At 37.5% G+C, this 20079-nt stretch overlaps 1 protein-coding gene across 1 annotated transcript in view; it reads left to right on the top strand.

Moving 5' to 3' along the window:
• The window catches only part of LOC150087120 (twitchin-like), a 3511780-nt gene that overhangs the window by 1601971 nt on the left and 1889730 nt on the right, over positions 1–20079 (top strand). The window contains 1 exon segment of the mRNA XM_090372971.1: positions 2772–3053. Coding sequence (XP_090229097.1) covers positions 2772–3053 — 282 coding nt within the window.

The following is a 20079-nucleotide window of genomic DNA, read 5'->3' as shown; positions in this document are numbered from 1 at the left end:
AGCCCTATAACACACTCCTACTCTTATTTTTGCTTTCGCAGTGCTTATGTCACACCAAACTTACTCAACAGTGCACTGTCCATCTATATCAACTGGATGCATTTCTTTTGACTTTATGTTTTTCTTAATTAACAGCATAACTCCTCCTCCCTTCCTATCCTGTCTGTCCTTTCTGTACACATTGTTCTCCCCAAATTCCAATTCTGCATTCCTAATATCTGTGTGACATCACATCTCTGATATCCCAACAATATCTGCCTTTGATGTCTTGACCAACACTTCAAATTCATCAAATTTATTTACTATACTTCTAGCATTGGTATACATGCACCTATTCTTAGTTACCCTAACACATCCCATATACCCACCTGTTTCACGATGACTGCCATCAGTCCTTGAAACCCCTAGCACCCCTCATCCAGGCTGCTGCCTATTCTAATAGAAGTAGTGCAAGAATCATCTTCACCTCTGCCTGCAGCTACTTTTAACCTTTTAGTCTGTGAATCCCCCCCAAGCTACCAGTTTTTCGACCTACCTAACACTGCCTCGATAGCATAGCAAATATTCTCGCACCCTTTGTATTTAAGTGTATCCCATCCCTGTAGAAGCAGTCTCTCCTGTTAACAAGCACAGACCACGCTGAAAAAAAAATTCTACCCAATGAGCCTTGCACATTCCAGGGCCAAATTGATTGACAAGGCTCTCATCATGTACTCCCTCCTATCGTGTCTGGGCAGAATTGCAGACACTTTCAAATTTAAACCTAAGTCACGACTTTTTTGCAATATTGACCTGTACTTGTTAAGTAAATCTGCAGATCTCCTACTCTTAATGTCACTGGTGCCAACGTGTACAACAATATCATTCTTTGTGCCCTTAAAATCATCAACTTTTGCCCCTGGCAGACATACCCTGGTTCTATTCCATCTATCCTTTTTACACAATATATTCCCTGACAATAGAGTCACCAACAATAACTAGTTCCTTAGGGACCAGAGCATTCTGCCTTGGAGATTGCTGCTGTGTTGCCTGATGCACAGGAGTGAACTCTGGCGTTGAGTTGGGCAGCTGAGAGCTTGACGTGCCCCTCATATTAATTTCTTCGAGGGCATCTACCCTACACTTCAAGTTCTCATAGACGCACTTTAGAACCCTGAGTTTACACCTAATTTCTAGACACTCTCTGCATCTGGCACACACAAAGACATCCTCCTTGGCTAGATCATTTTCTGTTCCAGAGAGTTCGGCAAACATTTCACAAGTTGCACATTTTTTTAGGCTGCGATGTGTTGGAGAATTGCCCACCTCAGTTCTACCCTGAGTCACAGCACTCCTGCCACTTTGTGCCCATTGCTTTGCTGCTCTAGTCTGGGGCATGATATTTTAAATTAATAAGATCAAAAAATTTAATTTATTAATTGTCAATACTACACTATCTAATAGAATCCTAAATGCAGTGATTCGTATTACGCTATATAATTTTATGTTAGAGCTACCTAATTACCACAATTAAAAATTTGTATTCCCAACCACTCTCTATACAAAAACAATGGCTGCAAGATTTAAACGAAACAACGGTTTACGTATATTATGTAGTAATCTACAAAAACTCTTATCTAAATTAAAAATAAAAATAACCAGTGTAACTAGAACTATAAGGCTGAATTATTAACTCTGCTATTAACTTGCAATACTTATTTTCACAAGTGGGGAAAGGATCACGTATCGATAATCAATGTGAAACAACTCCATGCAAGCCATATTCAGAAATAGGCTGATTTTTTACCAATATATATATATATATACTGATGGCTCCAAATCACATTCCGCCATTGGAACAACAGCAGTATTTTCTTCAATAATCATTTCGGCTGCTCTTCCACCTGAGTGTAGCAGCTTCTCTGCAGAACTCCATGCAATAAAATTAGCCTTAGAAAACCTGAATCATGCCCTTCTGCAAAATACATAGTATGCATGGACTCACTCAGCTCAATTACAGCAAAATTCCTTCTATAAGGTTCACTCTGTGTTAAATCAAATGAGAATTCTCTTATTGCAAATTGAAGAATGTCATCAATCAGTGACCTTTTGCTGGATCTCAGCATATTTGGGGATAAAGGGGAACGAACTCACTGACAAAACTGCTAAAAATCCATCAACTTTTGATTTAACCTCCATCCATGTTCCAGCCTCTGACTACAATCACATCATACAAATAGCATGTCTCATGCAGTGGTAAGATCTATGGCACACCCAAACCAATAATAAACTCTACCAGTTGAAACAGCACCAAAACAGTGCGAGGAGAAGAAGTGGTACTTGCACAGGCACGAATAGGACCTACATATCTGACTCACTCCATCTACTCACAGGAGAGGATCCTCCTCAGTGTCCACATTGTTCAGCACATTTATCAGTGAAACATATCCTAATTGACTGCCCAGCCCCAGTATCAACAGGACAGAATATCTGTCCTGTCTTCCCTGACAAATCTGTGAGAACTGATGGCATTAAAGAATATTATTGGCGATGAAGCAAATATCAATGAATTTTTCTCTTTTCTGAAAAAATTAGACTTTATCACAAATTCTGAAAGATCTCCATAATTAAAATGAAGCCATTACAATTGAATTTTGTTTTTTAGCATTTCTCTATGAATAGGCGCACTATAGCCCCAGAAGCTTATGCGCCATTAAACCCCCATAACACACACACACACACACAAATTTTTTATTCAGAATGCTAATATTTAATATATTTATACTTTTCAGTGGCTCCGAAGATTGACCGTAACTCTCTGAAAGATGTTGTAGTCCATGCTGGGCAGAGTGTAAAGTTTGATGTACGTATCACTGGTGAGCCTCCACCTAAAAAGATATGGAATTTTAATGAAGCTGTATTAAAAGAAGGAGGGAAAATCAGCTTGGAAGTGGAATCGTATAGAACCAAACTAACAATTTCTGCATGTGAGAGGAAGGATATGGGTTTATACTATATCAGAGCAGAAAATAAATCTGGTTTTGATGAAGCTTCTGTGTTTCTAACAGTTTTAGGTTAGTATTTCTCCTTGTAGTGCATGAAATAAAAGAAATACTACAAGAAATAAAAATTAATTTGAAGTAAACGATTTTATATTTTTTTATTATTCACTTTTGAATAATAATTTATCATGTGTAAAATATAATTTATAATAACAAAAACAGCTAATTTTGTAAGTGATACAAGTTGCAAAAAAAAAAAAAAAAAAAAAAGTTTATTTAATAAAGATGTATAAATCACATTTCATCACATTATACAAACATTACATATTTGTGAAAAAATTACACCTCAAAATAAATTCATTAAAATCTAATAGCAAACAGTTCAGAGGGGATGCTGTTTGAAATTTACAACTAAAACAACAAAATTTTTGTATTCAAAATGAGTAGTAGTAATAATGTTATTACTACTACTCATAATAAAATTGTATGCATAACATGATAATTTTTCTCTTGTCTGTTGCCATCTCTGTTCTAGTGTTTACACTCTCATTTCGGCATTATAATGGACAGTAGAGAGAGAATCTCAGAATTCCTTCATACTCACAAAAACACATCTTATAAAGGCCAATAAAATATTTAAAATATTTCAGAAAAATCACTCTGGATAATGGAAGTTCAAACAGGAGGTATCTAGTTCATCTGATCAGTCTGATATTGCTGCTGCAAATTAAAAATTCATTTATGTAACATTTTAATATAACTTTACATTATTAAATGATTGTAATATGCAGGTTTCAAATCCTAGGACTTTAGCATTAGCATTAAGAAAGCAAGCTTATACAGCATCAGCCAAAAAATACCACTTCCTATTTCACCGATCCATTCACTCCAAAAGTTTGTCCAGTTCTTCCTTGAAGTTATTTATGCTATCGACTTCCACAATGGCAGATGGAAGTGTGTTCCAGCAATCAACCACCCATTGACTAAAGGCAAATTTCTGCACATCTATTCTACAACTATCTTTCCTCATTTTGAATTTATGTCCCCTTAGGTGCATAATCTCAGCAGCAGTATTGATCTTGCTCTAACCATTCAAGGCCTTAAATAGCTCAATCAGATCACCTCACAGACACCTAGTCTCCAGATGCCTTTCTTGGCTTAAGCCTTATGAACTTAAGCCTTTCTTGGTAACAGCAGAACCCCTTTGTTTCTTTCACCAATCTCATTGCCCTTCTCTGTACTTGTTCCAGCAGCTCTACATACCACCTAAAATGAAGTCTCCAGACCTGCAGTACTCAAGGTGTGGCCTGACCATTGCCTAGTACAAAGGGATAATCACCTCTTTATCTCTGCTAGTTCCTATATATCATTGACAAGATATTTTCATGTCTGCACTGCTCAAAAAACTTAATATCTGACTGCACAATTATTTCCAGGTCTTTTTCATTCTCCACTGCCCTGAGTGTAATACTGCACAGTTGGTACATTACTCCGGGGTTTATATTCAGTTGCCACCTATCAGGCATCTCATCTGCTCAACTTTTCTAGATCATGTTGCAGTAGCGTACTGTCATTTAACAACCCTGCCAACCTTCATATTGTCTGCAAACTTGAACATTAATCTAATATACCATCATCAATATCATTGATAAATATAGAAAATAACAATGGGCCCAACACTGAACCTTTGGGTACTCCACGAAGAGAAGTGTCCATTGATTACCACACTTCTGACTTCCCCCACTCAACCATCCGTTTATCCACAACAGCAACTTGCCCTTAATACCATACTGTTCCAATTTGTAAAGAAGTCTTTCATGTGCAACAGTATCAAAAGCTTTCTTGAAATCCAAGTATATGATATCAAAATTATTTTTTGCATCCAGTTCCTTTGTGACCACATCCAATCAAATTGTTCAGACAAGAACCTTCCCCTTAACAAACCCATGCTGTGTCTCAACTACAACTGCAGTCTTGTCTAGATGATCCCGCAATGCTTCTTTAACCAGTGACTTCATTATTTCCCCTAGAACAGAAGTTAAACTAATAGGTCTGTAATTCTCCATTTGCACATCTCCAGTCTGTGGGTGCCTCCCCGGAATCCAAGAATGCTCTAATGATTATAGCTATGGGTATGCTTAATTTCTTTGCTGTCCCCTTTAACATAACTGGATAGATCCCATCCACCCCAGGTGCCTTTCTTATTTTCCATTACAATGGCAGCTTAGGAAAAATAACAGAATTGAATAAACCATAGCAAACACACTTGCCATTTATTTATGAGATGGATATAGACTGAATAAATGGATATAAACATTCACTCTCTTTATTGTAGTGCCCAAACGTGTGTGTGTATACCTACATACACTCCTTGATCACTGATTTATAACGACCCTATCCATAGTGGACTATGCTGCATAACTTGCAGTATAAAAAGCCAAACGGCTTCCTATGCCAGAACAGTGGTAATTTGCATTCGGTTGTGCAACTCAAAGTGAGAAATTTGCAGAAATGGGAATTAGTAAAAGATAGCACTGAAAAGGGCACAATTCTGAGACCTTGTGCATCGGATGCTTCCATATTGGGACCCCATGTGTCAAATGATTTGTGTGCATTCCTCAAAGTGTTATCTCCAAAGAGCCTTTAAGTAAATAGATTATATTTTGTTTCAGCTACCGTTTTCTTTATTTATAAATTAGTGTAACTCTTTTGCACTACAGGAAGCAGACAAAGGCTCAGAAAGGAAACCCACCTTTCTGTTTCTAATTCTAACAGTACTAACTCACTAACTCAGCCACTTGATCACCTTGTGGCACTGCACCTGCCTCCCCATGGCGGGGACGGAAACCTGGGTGGAAACTTTTGCATTAGCAAACCCCCAGGACCAAAAGTAGCACACCATAGACTATGACAATTTTCCATCGATTAAGACTGCAAATCCAAATCCTATGGATTTGCATATACCCAATAATGACTTATCCAATCAAAAGAGCCTGATGCTCCTCAAACAGAACACCCAAGTTCTTTCATTCTGCATGCGATGAAGACTTCAAAGGCGGATGTTATTGGGATATCAGAGATGTGGCATCACATGGATGTAAGGAATGAAGAATTTGAATTTGGGGAGTACAATTTGTACAGAAAGGACAGACAGATAAGAAGGTAGGAGCGGTTATGCTGTTACTTAAGAAGCACATAAAATCTAAGGCAGTGAATCCAGTTGGCATGGATGGACAGTGCAATGTAGAGTGAGTTTGGTGTGACATAACCACTGGGAATGCAGAAATGAGAGTAGAAGTGTGTTATAGGCCTCATGACTATGCTGAGTACAATGAACAACTGTACAGAAAAATAAAGTGGGCCAGTAAATCAGAATGTCTTATAATGGGGGATTTTAACTTCTCAGATATTGACTGGAACTTGTGGGCTGATCTCGCTCAAACTCACAAGACTTTTGTGGATTTATTGGGTAATTGTTTTCTACAGCAGCATTTTCAAGAGGCAACTAGAGTGAGTGATACTCTTGATCTGATTAATAGCAGTGATTCTTCATGCATTAAGAATATGCAGATAAAGGAACCACTTGGTGGCAGTGATCAGAGTGTACTGATGTGGGATTTACTTAAAGATATAACTACCACCAGGAAGAAAGGGAAGAGTGTTTGCTTTTGTAAATTTGACTACAGTGGTCTCAGACAGTTTTTAAATTCTATGCTGTGGACCAACTGATGATGTTACCACAGCAAATTCTAAATGGGAAGCATTCTAGGAATTAATCATGGAAGCTACTAGGCTTTTTATACCAACTAAGAAATACTGTACAAAGTTCAGGTCTAAATGGATGTCAGATGACCTAATGAGACTTCTGTCAGAGAAGAAAAATTCATCGGATGTGTATATATTATCAGGCACCACAGAAGCTTATGGTAGATATAAGCTAGTTTGTAATCAAGTCACAAAGGAAGTTTGGCAATTGAAGGCAGATTATGAATAATCTTAGCAAAGGATACAAATAAAAACAGTAAAGACTTCTTTACTTATATAAACTGTAGAAAGAAGGTGATGAATCAGATTGGTCCACTTGATATTGATGGTTCAACTGTTGATGATCCTGCTCAGGTAGCTGACAAACTAAATGTGTATTTTGTATCTACATAAACACATGAGGAGTTATTTAGGGAGAGGAATGCCAAACATTTATTAAACTCTAACAAGGAACTGAAGGATTTTGTAATAACTGAGAGCATAGTGGTGGAGAAATTGTTGAAGTTCAATGTAAAAAAAGCACCTGGAGTGGATGCAATCTGTTAAAGGAGGGCAGAAAAAGAAGTAAGCAAACCCTTAGCCATAATCATGAGGATATCAGTGGATTCAGGAGAGGGCCAATCAGACTGAAGCTGTGCATATCCCATATTCAGAAAGAAGGAATAAAGTCTGACACGAGAATTACAGACCTGTTAGTTTAACTTCTGTTCCAAGGAAAATTATGGAGGCACTGGTTAAAGAAGCATTGCAAGGTCATCTCAACAAGACTGCAGTTATAGTTCAGACACAGAATGGATTTGTTAAGAGGAAGTCCTCTCTGACCAATTTGATTGGATACTGTGATGTGGTCATAAAGGAACTGAAATCAAAAAATAATTTTGATATCATATACTGGGATTTCAGGAAAGCTTTTGATACTGTTGCTCATGGAAGTCTGCTGTACAAATTGGAGCAGTATGGCATTAAGGGCAAGTTGCTGCTATGGATAAAGGGATGGTTGAGTGGGAAAAGACAGAGGGTGGTAAACAGAATAATAAAAAGAACATTAGTCCATGACCCTGCTGTTTTTGGACTAATGTTATTAGTGGAGTTCTCCATAGTTCGGTGTTGGGTCCAGTATTGTTTTCTATATTTATCAATGATATTGATGATGGTACATCAGGCTTATTATCTAAGTTTGCAGATGATTCAAAGGTAGGCAGTACTGTTAATGACAGTAATGACAGCATTCTACCGCAACAGGATGGGCTGGGTAGATGGGCTGAGCACTATCAACTGAAATTTAACATTGAAAAATGCAAAGTACTGCATATGGGTAGCAGTAACCCCAGAGTAACCTACCAACTGTGCTATACTACATTCAGGGTAATGGAGAAGGAAAAAGACCTAGGAGTAATTTTGCAGGCAGGTATGAAATTTTCTCAGCAGTGCACATAGGCTGCCAGAGCAACTTATGGGGTATTGTCAATTATATACAGGTATTTTGCTAACAGGGATAAGGAGGTGATTATCCCCTTGTATAAAACAGTGGTTAAGCCACACCTTGAGTACTGCATACAGGTCTGGATGCCCCATTTTAGGAAGGATGCAGAGTTACTGGAATGAGGCAATATCTGGAGACTAGGCACCTGCAAAGGTTATCTGATTGAAGTGTATAAGGCCTTGAATGGTTTGAGCAAACTTAATGCTGATGGGATTCTTCCTCCTGCTCAGATTGCACACCTGAGGGGGCATAAATTCATGATGAGGAAAGACAGTTGTACAATAGATGTGCAAAATTTTTCTTTAGCCAGCGGGTAGTTGATTGCTGGAACAAACACAAACTTCCATCGGTCATTGCGGAAGTTAATTGCTTAAATAAATTCATAAAAGAACTGGACAAACGTTTAGTGCTAATGGATGGGTGAAATGGGAAAAGTGTTTTTTATTTATTTTTATTATTATTTTTTTGGCTGATGCTATATAAGCTTGCTTTCTTGCCTCTACTAATGCTAATATCGAGATCGGTGTCCTTAACTGCTCTTTCCACCTTTCTATCATCAGAAAACTTAGAGATAAAATGCAAAAGACCAGCATATATGTTATTAAAAAAGTGTTATAAACAGTGGATAGCCACACATACTGAAATTGTAGTACACTGTTCATAATGTTAATTTAAAAAACTCTAAATCTTGTAGAACCCTTGTTCATAATGTTAGTCAGTAAAGAACTTCACTTAACTATCTATTTATCTATAGTAGATTATCTTTCTTCTAATACAACATTCCACCAATTTATACAACAAATATTGGTATAGGACAGTGTAAAATGTTAAAATGTATTATTGAGATATAAGTATAAGCATTCCTAAAGCTCACAAACTTAAGACATTATTATTTTTTATATGAACACCCCCAAACACAACAGGTATTAGAATCTATAGTACTTAGTACTCTGAATGGGCTGAAGACTGAGAAAATAAAAGAAGATACTATACTTATTGACATTTGATTGCATTTCTTTATATTGTAATTTTCAGTGAATATATGTGAAGTGAGGTTGTTCCATAAAACAGAAATTGAAGGGATAAATGAAGAAGAAGAAAAGTTGATTCTGTAAGTTTGAATTAGGACAGTAAATGGAGATATTGACTAGTTCTTGCATGTGTTCTGACTGGTTTGGAGGAGATGGGAGAATTATAGAAGCCAATTCAGAAGAACATTGTCCATAGAAGCATCTATAGAAGAGGCATGCAACAGAAACAAAACTTCTATAAAACAGAGAATGGAAAGAATTATGTAAGAGATGAGTCATTAATTATCTTACCTGCCCTCTTTTGAATGGAGTCTAGAAGCCAGAGAGAGAGAGAGAGAGAGAGAGAGAGAGAGAGAGAGAGAGAGAGAGAGAGAGAGAGAGAGAGGTTATGTGTACACTGCCCTATATCTGGGAACAATATTCCATGGTAGGGAGGACTTTAAATTTTTACAGAATGAATAACTGTTTAAAAGAAAATTAACAATGAAAGGGAAAGGAAAGAACCCAGAGTTTAGATTCAGAGGAAGCAATATTTGTCATGTTCTTATGCCAAGAGCCTGAGCTTATAAGTCAGGGTAATCCTTAATAGAGATATGTGATCTTGTCTAGAAATCTGAGTGTCAACAAAGATAAGCATATGAGGAGAAGAATCCTTTTTGTGAGATATAAGACAGGACTGAATTTTACTATGGTTGAAATTAACTAAGTTATCTTTTTCCCATTGAGAATTATTAATTACCTGGAAATCAGTATTTAAGGAATTGGTAGTGGATATTCAAGAAGCATAAGATGCTGTTTGTATAATGTAAAGTACTACATATGGGAAACAGCAACCCCAGAGCAACGTATCAACTCTGTGGTACTACACTGACAGTGGTAGAGAATAAAAGGGACCTGGGGGTGGTTGAGCAGGCAGATATGAAGTTTTCTGAGCAGTGCAGACGGGCTGCAAGAGTAGCTCATGGTGTATTGTCAATGATATATAGGAATTTTTCTAGCAGGGATAAGGAGGTGATTATTCCCTTGTATAAGGCAATGGTCAGGCCACACCTAGAGTACTGTATACAGGTCTGGAGGCCTCATTTCAAGAAGGATGCAGAGCTGCTGGAACAAGTACACAGAAGGGCAACAAGATTAGTGAATGGAACAAAGGGGTGCTCTTACGAAGAAAGGCTTAAGTTTTGCAGATTGAATTGTTTGGAGAATAGGCACCTGTGAGGTGATCTGATTGAGGTGTATAAAGCCTTGAATGGTTTGAGCATGCTCAATGCTGATGGGATTCTTCCTCTTGCTCAGAATAATCACCTGAGAGGGCATAAATTCAAATTGAGGAAAGACAGATGTAGGATAGACGTGCGGAAATTTGCCTTTAGCCAGCGGGTGGTTGGTTGGTGGAACAGACTTCCATCCCTTGTCATGGAAGTTGATAGCCTAAATAAGTTTAAGCCTCAGCTGGACAGGTATTTCGAATGAACAGAGCGGTGAAGTAGAAGTAGTTTTTTTTTTTGGCTGATGCTGCATAAGCTTGCTTTCTTGCATCAAATGCCTCTACTAATGCTATAGGGCAAGGTTTCTCAAACTGAAATTAGAGTGCAATTTTCTATCATCAGCACAATTATGGATAGTATTTTCTCTGTCAATTAATATGCAAGAGGAAAATACAGGGTGAAAGAACCTTGGGGGAAACCAGCATTAGTGGAGAAGTTAGAAGACAGTGAGCTATCTAACATCACATACAGTGAATGGTCAGAGAAAGAAACTGGATACCCATTTATAAAGAAAAAAAAAAGTTGATAATCCATGAGATGTAATCATATTTAGAAGCCCTTTATGCCAAATATGATTAAAAGCCTTTGAAATGCCAAGCGCAACTGCTTTAGTTTCACCAAACTATTCCATTGAATTTGTCTCTAGAGTAATAATATAAGCCAATATATCACCATTGATTGAATTTGTATTGCCAATCACTAATTAGGTGGAAGTTTTTGAGATGATTTAGGAAATTACAGTTAATGGATTTCTCCATTACTTCAGAAAGGGTAGATGCAAGTGCAGTGGGATGATAATTAGATGTGATGGATTTGTCAGTTTTTTTAGGAACTGGCTAGATATCAGGAAATTTCCAAGCAGAAGGAAAAATACCAGTAGAATAAGAAAGTATTAAAAGGTAACATAGAATAGGAGTAAGCTCAGTAGCACAGGTTTTGAGAACAAGCAGAGAAATACCATCAGGACCTGGAGCTTTCTTGGCACCAAGATTGTTCTAAATTCTTCTGACTTCCTTTTTATGGAAGACCACTGGAAGCATTGAGCAGAATGTCCTGGAAATGGTAGGAGGTCGTTTACCAAGATCGTCAATACAAGAAAAGTAGGATACATTCTTGTATTGACACTATAAGATACATTATTTATTTATTTTTATTATTTTTTTTACTAGCCCAGCCAGCTTTATCTGTAGCTTAAGTAACATTAGAATTATCAGGTTTTAATCCATGTGGGAGTACAGGTGGATAAAAGTTGTGACCAAAAACTTTAGCAAGAGACCAGAATGCTCAACTACTTTGGATAAAAAGCAAGTTTTCTACTCTCAGCCTTTTTAATATCTAGTTTGGACTGATTAATAACTACTTTACAATTGTTATGAGCTTTGGTGTAGGCAGAAAATTAACCTGGAGATTTGAATGTAAGCTGATTGCAAAATTCAACATTCTTACCTTGAACAGCCTTAGCACATTTATTGGAAAACTAAGGTTTAAATAAAGGATGAGATTTTATGGTGGAGTTGGAATAAAGGATTTCATCCATACAAGAATTATTTCACTGACACAATCTGAGCAAACTTTGACATCACAAGGTTTAAAACAGTAATCCAACCAAGGGAAAAAAAAATAATAGAAATCGTGGAGATCATCCCATTTTGTATTGCAAATGGGATGACTACGATGCAAACAACATGAGGTTGAGAATGGCCATAAGAGAAAGCCTCCATTAGAGAAGAGACCATCAACTAGATGTGATCTGAGGTGCCTAGAGGACTGCCCTTATCGACGACCATATATTTGGAAGTAATGTTTGTGAGAAAAAGATCAAGTGTGTTGTCTGTGTAATTAGGATTGTCTGGTATTCAGGTAGGTAAATGAACAATCTATGTGAAGTCATAGCAATTGCAAAAGCCTCAGCATCTCAACCACCTGTGTCCATCTGACTAGAAAGCTGAACCCTGCTGCAGTTGTGAACATTACATTTGCTAAGGGGAAATTACTTCACTGTTAGTAAAGTTGGACTGGAGAAAGTCGAGCTTCAAAGAAAGGATGTCAAAGAGGTCCAAGTAATTAGTGGAATTGAGAATTTCATAGAGGCAACAATTGAACTATAGAATGGGGTAGAAAGATTTTAAGCCAGAGGATTGAAAAGAAGAGATTTCAAATTACTGTGTTTGTGACATGTGCCACTATTTAAGTGAAAGAAATTACACAGTGAATAATTTGGACAACTGAGATGAGCAGTGGTTGAATTAACCATTAATTAGGATTCTGTCAGAAAAAGTTAGTGGGGCTTGGCAGACTGTAAATGAAAGTGGACATCATTGAGATTGGAATTCAGACCATGTATATTTTTGTGATATGAATGATGAAGTATTTGAAAGGTTTAGATCCTTTTACAGATGAGTTTGTTCTATCAGTTTTACTATTCATGATGCATTCAGTAGTAAAAAAATATGGGGGAGGGTTGTATTGTATGAAATAATGAAATTTTTGGATATGATGTATACACACAGAAAGAATATACTCAGTTCCTGGCCTCAACAATGTTCCATGCATACACACCACTTGGATTGGCTCCAATCACTGTCTTGCAGAGTAGATGCAGTGAGATTAGACTCTAACTGATCTGGATCCCAATAGGTTCCATCTGATGGACTATGTAGTGGCCAGCCTGTAAACTCTATTTTAGAGCAATATCCCCAAAATGTAAGGAAGATTAGGTCTCACTGTGATGCCCATCATAACCTCAAAAGCATCAATCATCAATAAATCTTTGCTCATCTACCACCTAGTAATGCCTGTTAACACAGGTGACATTCCTTTGTGTAGTGCAGATGCTACTCCTTGCCCACCTGGTATACTAGGTGCTATTTTTCAGGACTTGCGCAAGGGGATTATACCCAGCGTTACTACCAACCATTGTGAAGGTGCAAGCAGAGGTTTTAGTTGTTGAGAATGATCAAACTTCAAGAAAATTCAATCCACTTGACTGAAATGTCACCTGAATGTCAGTTTCCAGCAGAATTTTAGACTTTCAGTTAGCAAACCCTAGCTTGTCATACCTGAGAGAATGCCTCTGACAAGCTTCAAGGAGGCTTGTCACAGGCCTACATTCCTCATTGCTTGTTACATTCCTCATTGTTCGTAGTTGGAAAAGTTTGTGAAATAAAATTTTACTCTTTGACATTGAATACACTGCATACATTATGCAACTTATTTTATTACACAGTATTTCTTGTATTTAAGTATACATTTTACATAATGTTTTTTATTGTATTATTTTATAAATAAACTGTACATAAACCATTTTCTTACTTATTATTACTATTGACTTTTTGCTTGCTTGCACCGGTTTTTCCTGAAAATTAATGATGTTTAATTGAAAGGTGATGGTGGGTGTAATGGCTGGTGTACTTGAGGTCTCAGAAAACCAATTTGGTCTTCTGGATATAGCTTTATAAATAGTTGAACCTGTGTAGATGATACTGGTCCTGTAGCTACTATTTTCCAGGAAGAACATGTCAAGGCATCCCTTTTACAGTATAGAACACTTATTATTTTTTTTTTAACACTTAAAATTTGATTAACATAGTAGCTAGTCTCCCAATCATGAATTGTCTCTGCAGAATTTCCTCAGGAATGAGCTTTGCTGCAATGTCAATTTAATCTGCACTGCAGTCTTTCAGCTCACCTTAATATTACAAAGGTTAGTAAAATTTTAAACCTGATAAACGAACCATGGCAAATACTAAATGTTCCCTTAATAAACTTAAGGCATGTCACCATGTGTTTCGGGTTCCGATCTGCCAACCACAGAATTAAAGGTTTTCCATATCATCCATTGCTTTATGTCATCTTTTTATAATATTTATATATTTAATTGTGTGGAGACTTTAACATTTTGCATAATAACCTTGCAACATATAATTCAAAACCAATTATTGGAATGAGCTTGTATTGGAATGAGCAGCAGTTTGGAAGCAAAGTGCTGGGGAATTTGAAGGACTGCTGGGAGTCATCATGAATCAAGTAAATACATGGGATGTATTAGGGTAACAAAGATGACAATAAGGTGCATATAATTGCATATACATAAATGCTAGGAGATAGTAAGTAAATTTGATGAATTTGAAGTGCTGGTCAAGATAACAAATGCAGACATTGTTGGGATATCACAGATGTAGTGTTGCTCAGATATAAGGAACGCAGAATTTGAATATGGAGAGTACAATATATCCAGAAAGGACAGACAGGATAGGCAAGGAAATGTGACAGGACAGGATAGAGTGATGTACCAACTGTGTGGTACTACTGGGTAGTAGAAAATGAAAAAGGCTTGGTGGTAATTGTGCATTCAGATATGAAGTTCTCTGAGCAGTGCAGACAGGCTTCAAGACAGCTCATGATGTTTTGTCAGTGATATACACCAATTTTGCTAGCAGCATAAGGAGGTGATCATCCCATTGTATAAGGCAGTAGTCCGACCACATCTTGAGTACTGCATACAGGTCTGGAGGCCTCATTTTAGGAAGGATATAGAGCTGCTGGAATGAGTACAGAGAAGGGCAATGAGATTGGTAATTTGATATAGGCTTGCTTTCTTGCTTCATTTGAAATAATAATGCTAATTTCTTTTTATATTGAGATGCTGTCAAAGATTTTCTGGTTATGTGGTATGCTAACAAAGAATGATTAAAGTAAAATAAAAGTCTCTCCTTTGGAAAAGACTTTTATTTCTCTCCTTTGGGAAGAGAAATGGACCCCTAATAAAATGCAGATGAGTTGATATTGCTTTTTATTGCAGCTCCTTGTCTTTTCTTGCTGTTCCCTTGTAAATTGATGGTAAAGTTGGTGGCTATGGGTTGGCTGGTCTACCTCTGCATGGCAATGTCCATCTGAGTTGACTACACCCAGAAGATCCTGTAAGGTGGGATTGAACCCAACAGTTCACCACAGATGGGCGCTTCCGTAGCCAGGTGGGCAGAGGCAGCAGTGCGTGGCACACGCTTCTTGATTAGACCGGGGTTCGAGCCCGTGAGCCACCAAATACGGAGGATGCAGAAAGGTCAGGGAATGACCACCGCATATCCCCGGAGCAATATGGCCTTAGTTGCTAATGCTCCTAAAAACCAAATAACAACAACAACCACCACAGATGTCATAAGAAGATGTACATCAGCCTTCCAGTTTGTAACAGTCCATCATGTAACTTGGCAAATAACATGCTACCACAAGGAACACAACAAAATCAAACCTAGACCACTAGTGCCATATGGAGTCAGCAGGGGCAGAAGGCCTATCACAGTTGCTTATAGCACAAGTTATCCAACCAATAGCAATAGCATCAGTCTCTCACTGCTGGTATTTCATTCAGCTGGACCAGGAAAAATGTATAGATGTGATAATTTATTCTACAAAGTCTAATATAATCAGGATATTTTCAGATAGCCAGTACAACCCATAATATTAGTGACTGATAATTGATAGACTGCGTTTCAAAAAAGGGTATTTCCAGTTATGACTGACTACTTCGAGTTATAGAGTGTCCCATAAGTCTGGAATCATTGGATTCCAGACTGGACTGGACTCCTGAAGAAGGTGTCCAGTCTGGATTCATTCCAGGCTGGACACCTCGCAGGTCCACTGCATGCTGTTTTCCTAATCTTTGTAACAGATTTGCTAACATATCTCTGTGTTATTAGTTTGCAGTCTGGATTTGGTCTGTTGGATTCTGTGGCGACCTCTCTCTCTGACTCCGATTTCCTGTGGGAAGTATTATCTAGACTCATTCTGCCTTGCTCAAAGACAGTTATTTTAGTTATTTTTAGTTATTTTATTAATTATGAATTAGTTATTTTTTCTTTTCTTTATAGGATACCTTGTATGTATATCTGCATATATAACCATTAGATATCTTTATTTATTAATTAGGATTAATAACTATGAAAAATGGGAGTCAGCTCTTGGTGGGAAAGTGAATTTTCTGCCATAGTTGTAGAGTTTTTCTTCTGCAACTACCATTTTGGTTCCTTTTACTAAGTTACTAAGGCTAGCAAGCATACTGCTGAACATAGAGAATGGGCCTCTGTGTACCCATTGCTGCATTGTTCTTGTGATCTTTGTGCATCTTTGAATTCTTCACATTTAGAAAGCATATTAATTAATGGTAGAAACAAGAATAGGGGGCCATAAATATAAAATCTTAGGGAGTAAAAGAAGGCTGGACTTCATGTTTACCTTCAAGCAGTATTATTATTGTCATGGCCCTGAGTGCCAAACGAGTGATCTAGCGATTTTCAAAGCATATTTTCTATAAAGAAGTGGTTAAAGATTTCTAAAGCCTTTCAAATAATAATACTTTCAAAGTTATTACTTATACTTTCAAAGTTATTTATTTTCTGGCTATTTTTAAATAAAGAAGGAAGCCTCCTACAAGAAAGGAAAAACACCTTTCTTTTGTATATATAACTAACTCCTGTAACACACTAACCACTAACTTCTTATCGCTTGGTCACTGGTGGCACCACTCCTGCCTCCACATGGCAAGGCCAGTAACCTGGGGGATAAACCAACCCTCAAGGCTAAAATGAGCAGAAATGGAAACCAATGAATTTCCTCATCAAGAGCCCATGAAACGAACAATGACTTTTCTATCTCGAAGAAAATGAAAAAAGATGCTGGGAGACAGGAATCACCAGCCTTCCTGATTATCCATTCTCTGTTGGCACAACCTGTTAGTAAGCTCTCCCCTTTCATCATTCAATGATGCCTGGAAAATGCAGCAGCATCACCAAAAATGGTGAAACATCTCCAATCCAGGGACTTGCTAATAGAGACTTCTCTCCCAAGACATTGAACAAATATTAAAAGACTCACTACTTTAAGTGGAATTCCAATTCAAGTCACTCCACATAACACCCTGAATTCGTCCAAGAGAGTGATCACTGAGTGGGATTATTAAACATTTCTGAAGAAGAAATAGTCCGGGAACTAAAGGAACAAAATGTAACTCAAGCAAAAAGAACCATGATACGAAAAGATGGTACCTTAGTCCCAACACGTAACATAATTCTAACCTTCAATACACCAAATTTACCAGCTTCAGTCAAAGCAGGTTACTTAAATTGCCGTGTTCGACCCTTTATCCCAAATCCCCTAAGATGCTACAAATGCTAGAAATTTCATCACTCCCAGACAGCATGCCATGGAGTTTCGACATATACAAACTGTGGCTCTAGAACTCATACCTAATCAGAATGCAAGGCACAAACTCTGCAGTGTCCTAATTGCAGGGGGCAACCATCCAGCATACTCTAAAGAATGTGATCTCTGGAAGCTAGGGAAGAAAATACAAAAATACAAGACTGAAAATAAAATCTCATATCAAGAAGCTAGAAAACAAATTAAACTAGTCATGCCAAAAAGCTCTTATGCCTCGGCTATCCACTCTCACCAATCAGTAGCATGTAAGATGGAAGCGTCACTCTCTCTCCAGATAAATCAATCGCAGACTGGGCTTGATCAGTTCCATCAACCCAGCTTACATCTAAGCCAAAGATAGTAGATCAAAGTAACAATACACCTCTCACAGTTCCAACCCAAAATATAACCCACAGTAAAGTAACAGAAAAACTGCAAAAATCAGATCCTGTTGAGGTTAATCAAACCCCCTCAACAAGGATGGATACTGATGATGTGATCACCCAAGATCTTCTCGAATTACATGCAGATGGTGAAATGGAAGATAACAATGATTCAGCACGCCCCAACTTCCCCAGAAAAGAAAAATCTAAACTAGATCATCACAAGCAACTCATTTATAAAACGCATCCAGATTCATCTCCCTCTTACAAATCCAAATAATGGAACATATTATCTGATGGAACTGTAGAGGCCTTGGTAGTAACATCGATGATATCCATGAATTAATTCACCATTACAGACCTCTTGCAATATGCTTGCAGGAAACGAATTTGACAGAGCAGGTCTCAATCACAATCAAAAATTATACTATGTTCAGACAAGACAGAGCTGGCATTAATAGTGCTTATGGAGGAGTAGCAATACTTGTGGATTCAAGCATCCCCTCCAGATGCATCCCTTTACAAATCGCCTTAGATGCTGTTGCCACTCACATTGTAAATGATATTACTCTGACACTGGTTTCAATCTATCTGCTGCCAAATCATGAATATACTATTCAAGAAATCGAAAATCTTGTTTTGCAGTTACCATCTCCATTTTGTTTACTAGGAGACTTTAATGCCCACCATCCACTATGGGGTTCCCCTATCTCAGAAAGATGAGGGAAGCTAATTGAAATGTTGATCGACAGACAGAATTTAGCTTTACTAAATACTGGCTCTCAAACATATATACATCTCCCTACAGGTTCAACATTTGCAATAGACCTTTCCCTCTTTCCAAGTGTAGATTGGGTAACTCTGAGTGATCCTTATAGCAGCGACCGTTATCCGATAATCTGCAAAATTCAAACATCCTGTTCCTCCCCAACAGAAAATCCAATTAAATGGAAATTTTCAAGGGCTGATTGGGCAAAATGCAGAACGCACACATCATTTGACAACTATATCATTCCATCAACAGTGTTGCTGAGAATATCACAAATCAAATTCTGACAGCCGCATCCACTGCCATTCCTCAGTATCAAGTAAGAAATAGATGAAAAATAAATTACTGGTGGAATGAAGACTGCAACCATGCGAAAAAAGAGAAAAACAAAGCGTGGAACCTTTTTCACAAACATCCAACAACGTCCAATCTTATTAATTATAAACATCCTAGATCAAAAGCTTGTTACATCAGACGTAAAGCAAAAAAAAGAAAATTGGATTAAATTCACCTCATCAGTAAATAAAAATTCCGATATCAGATTAATCTGGAGAAAAATAAAATGTTTAAACAGTAAATTTTCTCCTTTATCCACCCCACTACTGAACTGGAATGGGCAGGAGCTTTCTACTCCTACAGAAATATCAAGTACTGGGGATCGTATTTTCTCAGTTGTCCTCTTCTATCGCCTATGATTAAACATTTCAAAAACTTAAAACAGTTGCAGAGAAATCCAGACTAAATTTCACTGACAGTTCTGCTTTACCTTATAATCAACCATTTACCATGCTTGAGCTGCAGCAATCCCTTACCAACTCAAGAAACAGTGCTGCTGGCCCTGATGGGATATACTATGTAATGCTCTGAAATTTGCATTAAGGATCGCTCTCCTTGCTACTTATATTTTTCAATCAAATTTTTTACAAACATACTTTCCCAAGTTCCTGGCATCATTCTTATGTACTAGCAATTGCAAAGCCCAGTAAAAACTATTCTGTTCCGCAAAATTACAGGCTGATATTCCTTACCAGCCGTCTCAGCAAAAACCTCAAGAAAATGTTACATCACTGTCTCACTTGGTTCCTGGAGTTCCAAAATTTGATTAACAACAACCAATTTGGATTCCAGAAAAACCGATCTTCATGATCTCATGATCAAAACCGAGACAAACATTAGAAATGCTTTCATCAAGAAAGAACATC

The sequence above is a fragment of the Mastigoproctus giganteus genome, chromosome 4 (genome assembly GCF_048544385.1).
Source record: "Mastigoproctus giganteus isolate SK-2022 chromosome 4, ASM4854438v1, whole genome shotgun sequence".
NCBI classification, from domain to species: Eukaryota; Metazoa; Arthropoda; class Arachnida; order Uropygi; family Thelyphonidae; genus Mastigoproctus; species Mastigoproctus giganteus.
This window is presented reverse-complemented; position numbering and strand designations above follow the sequence as displayed.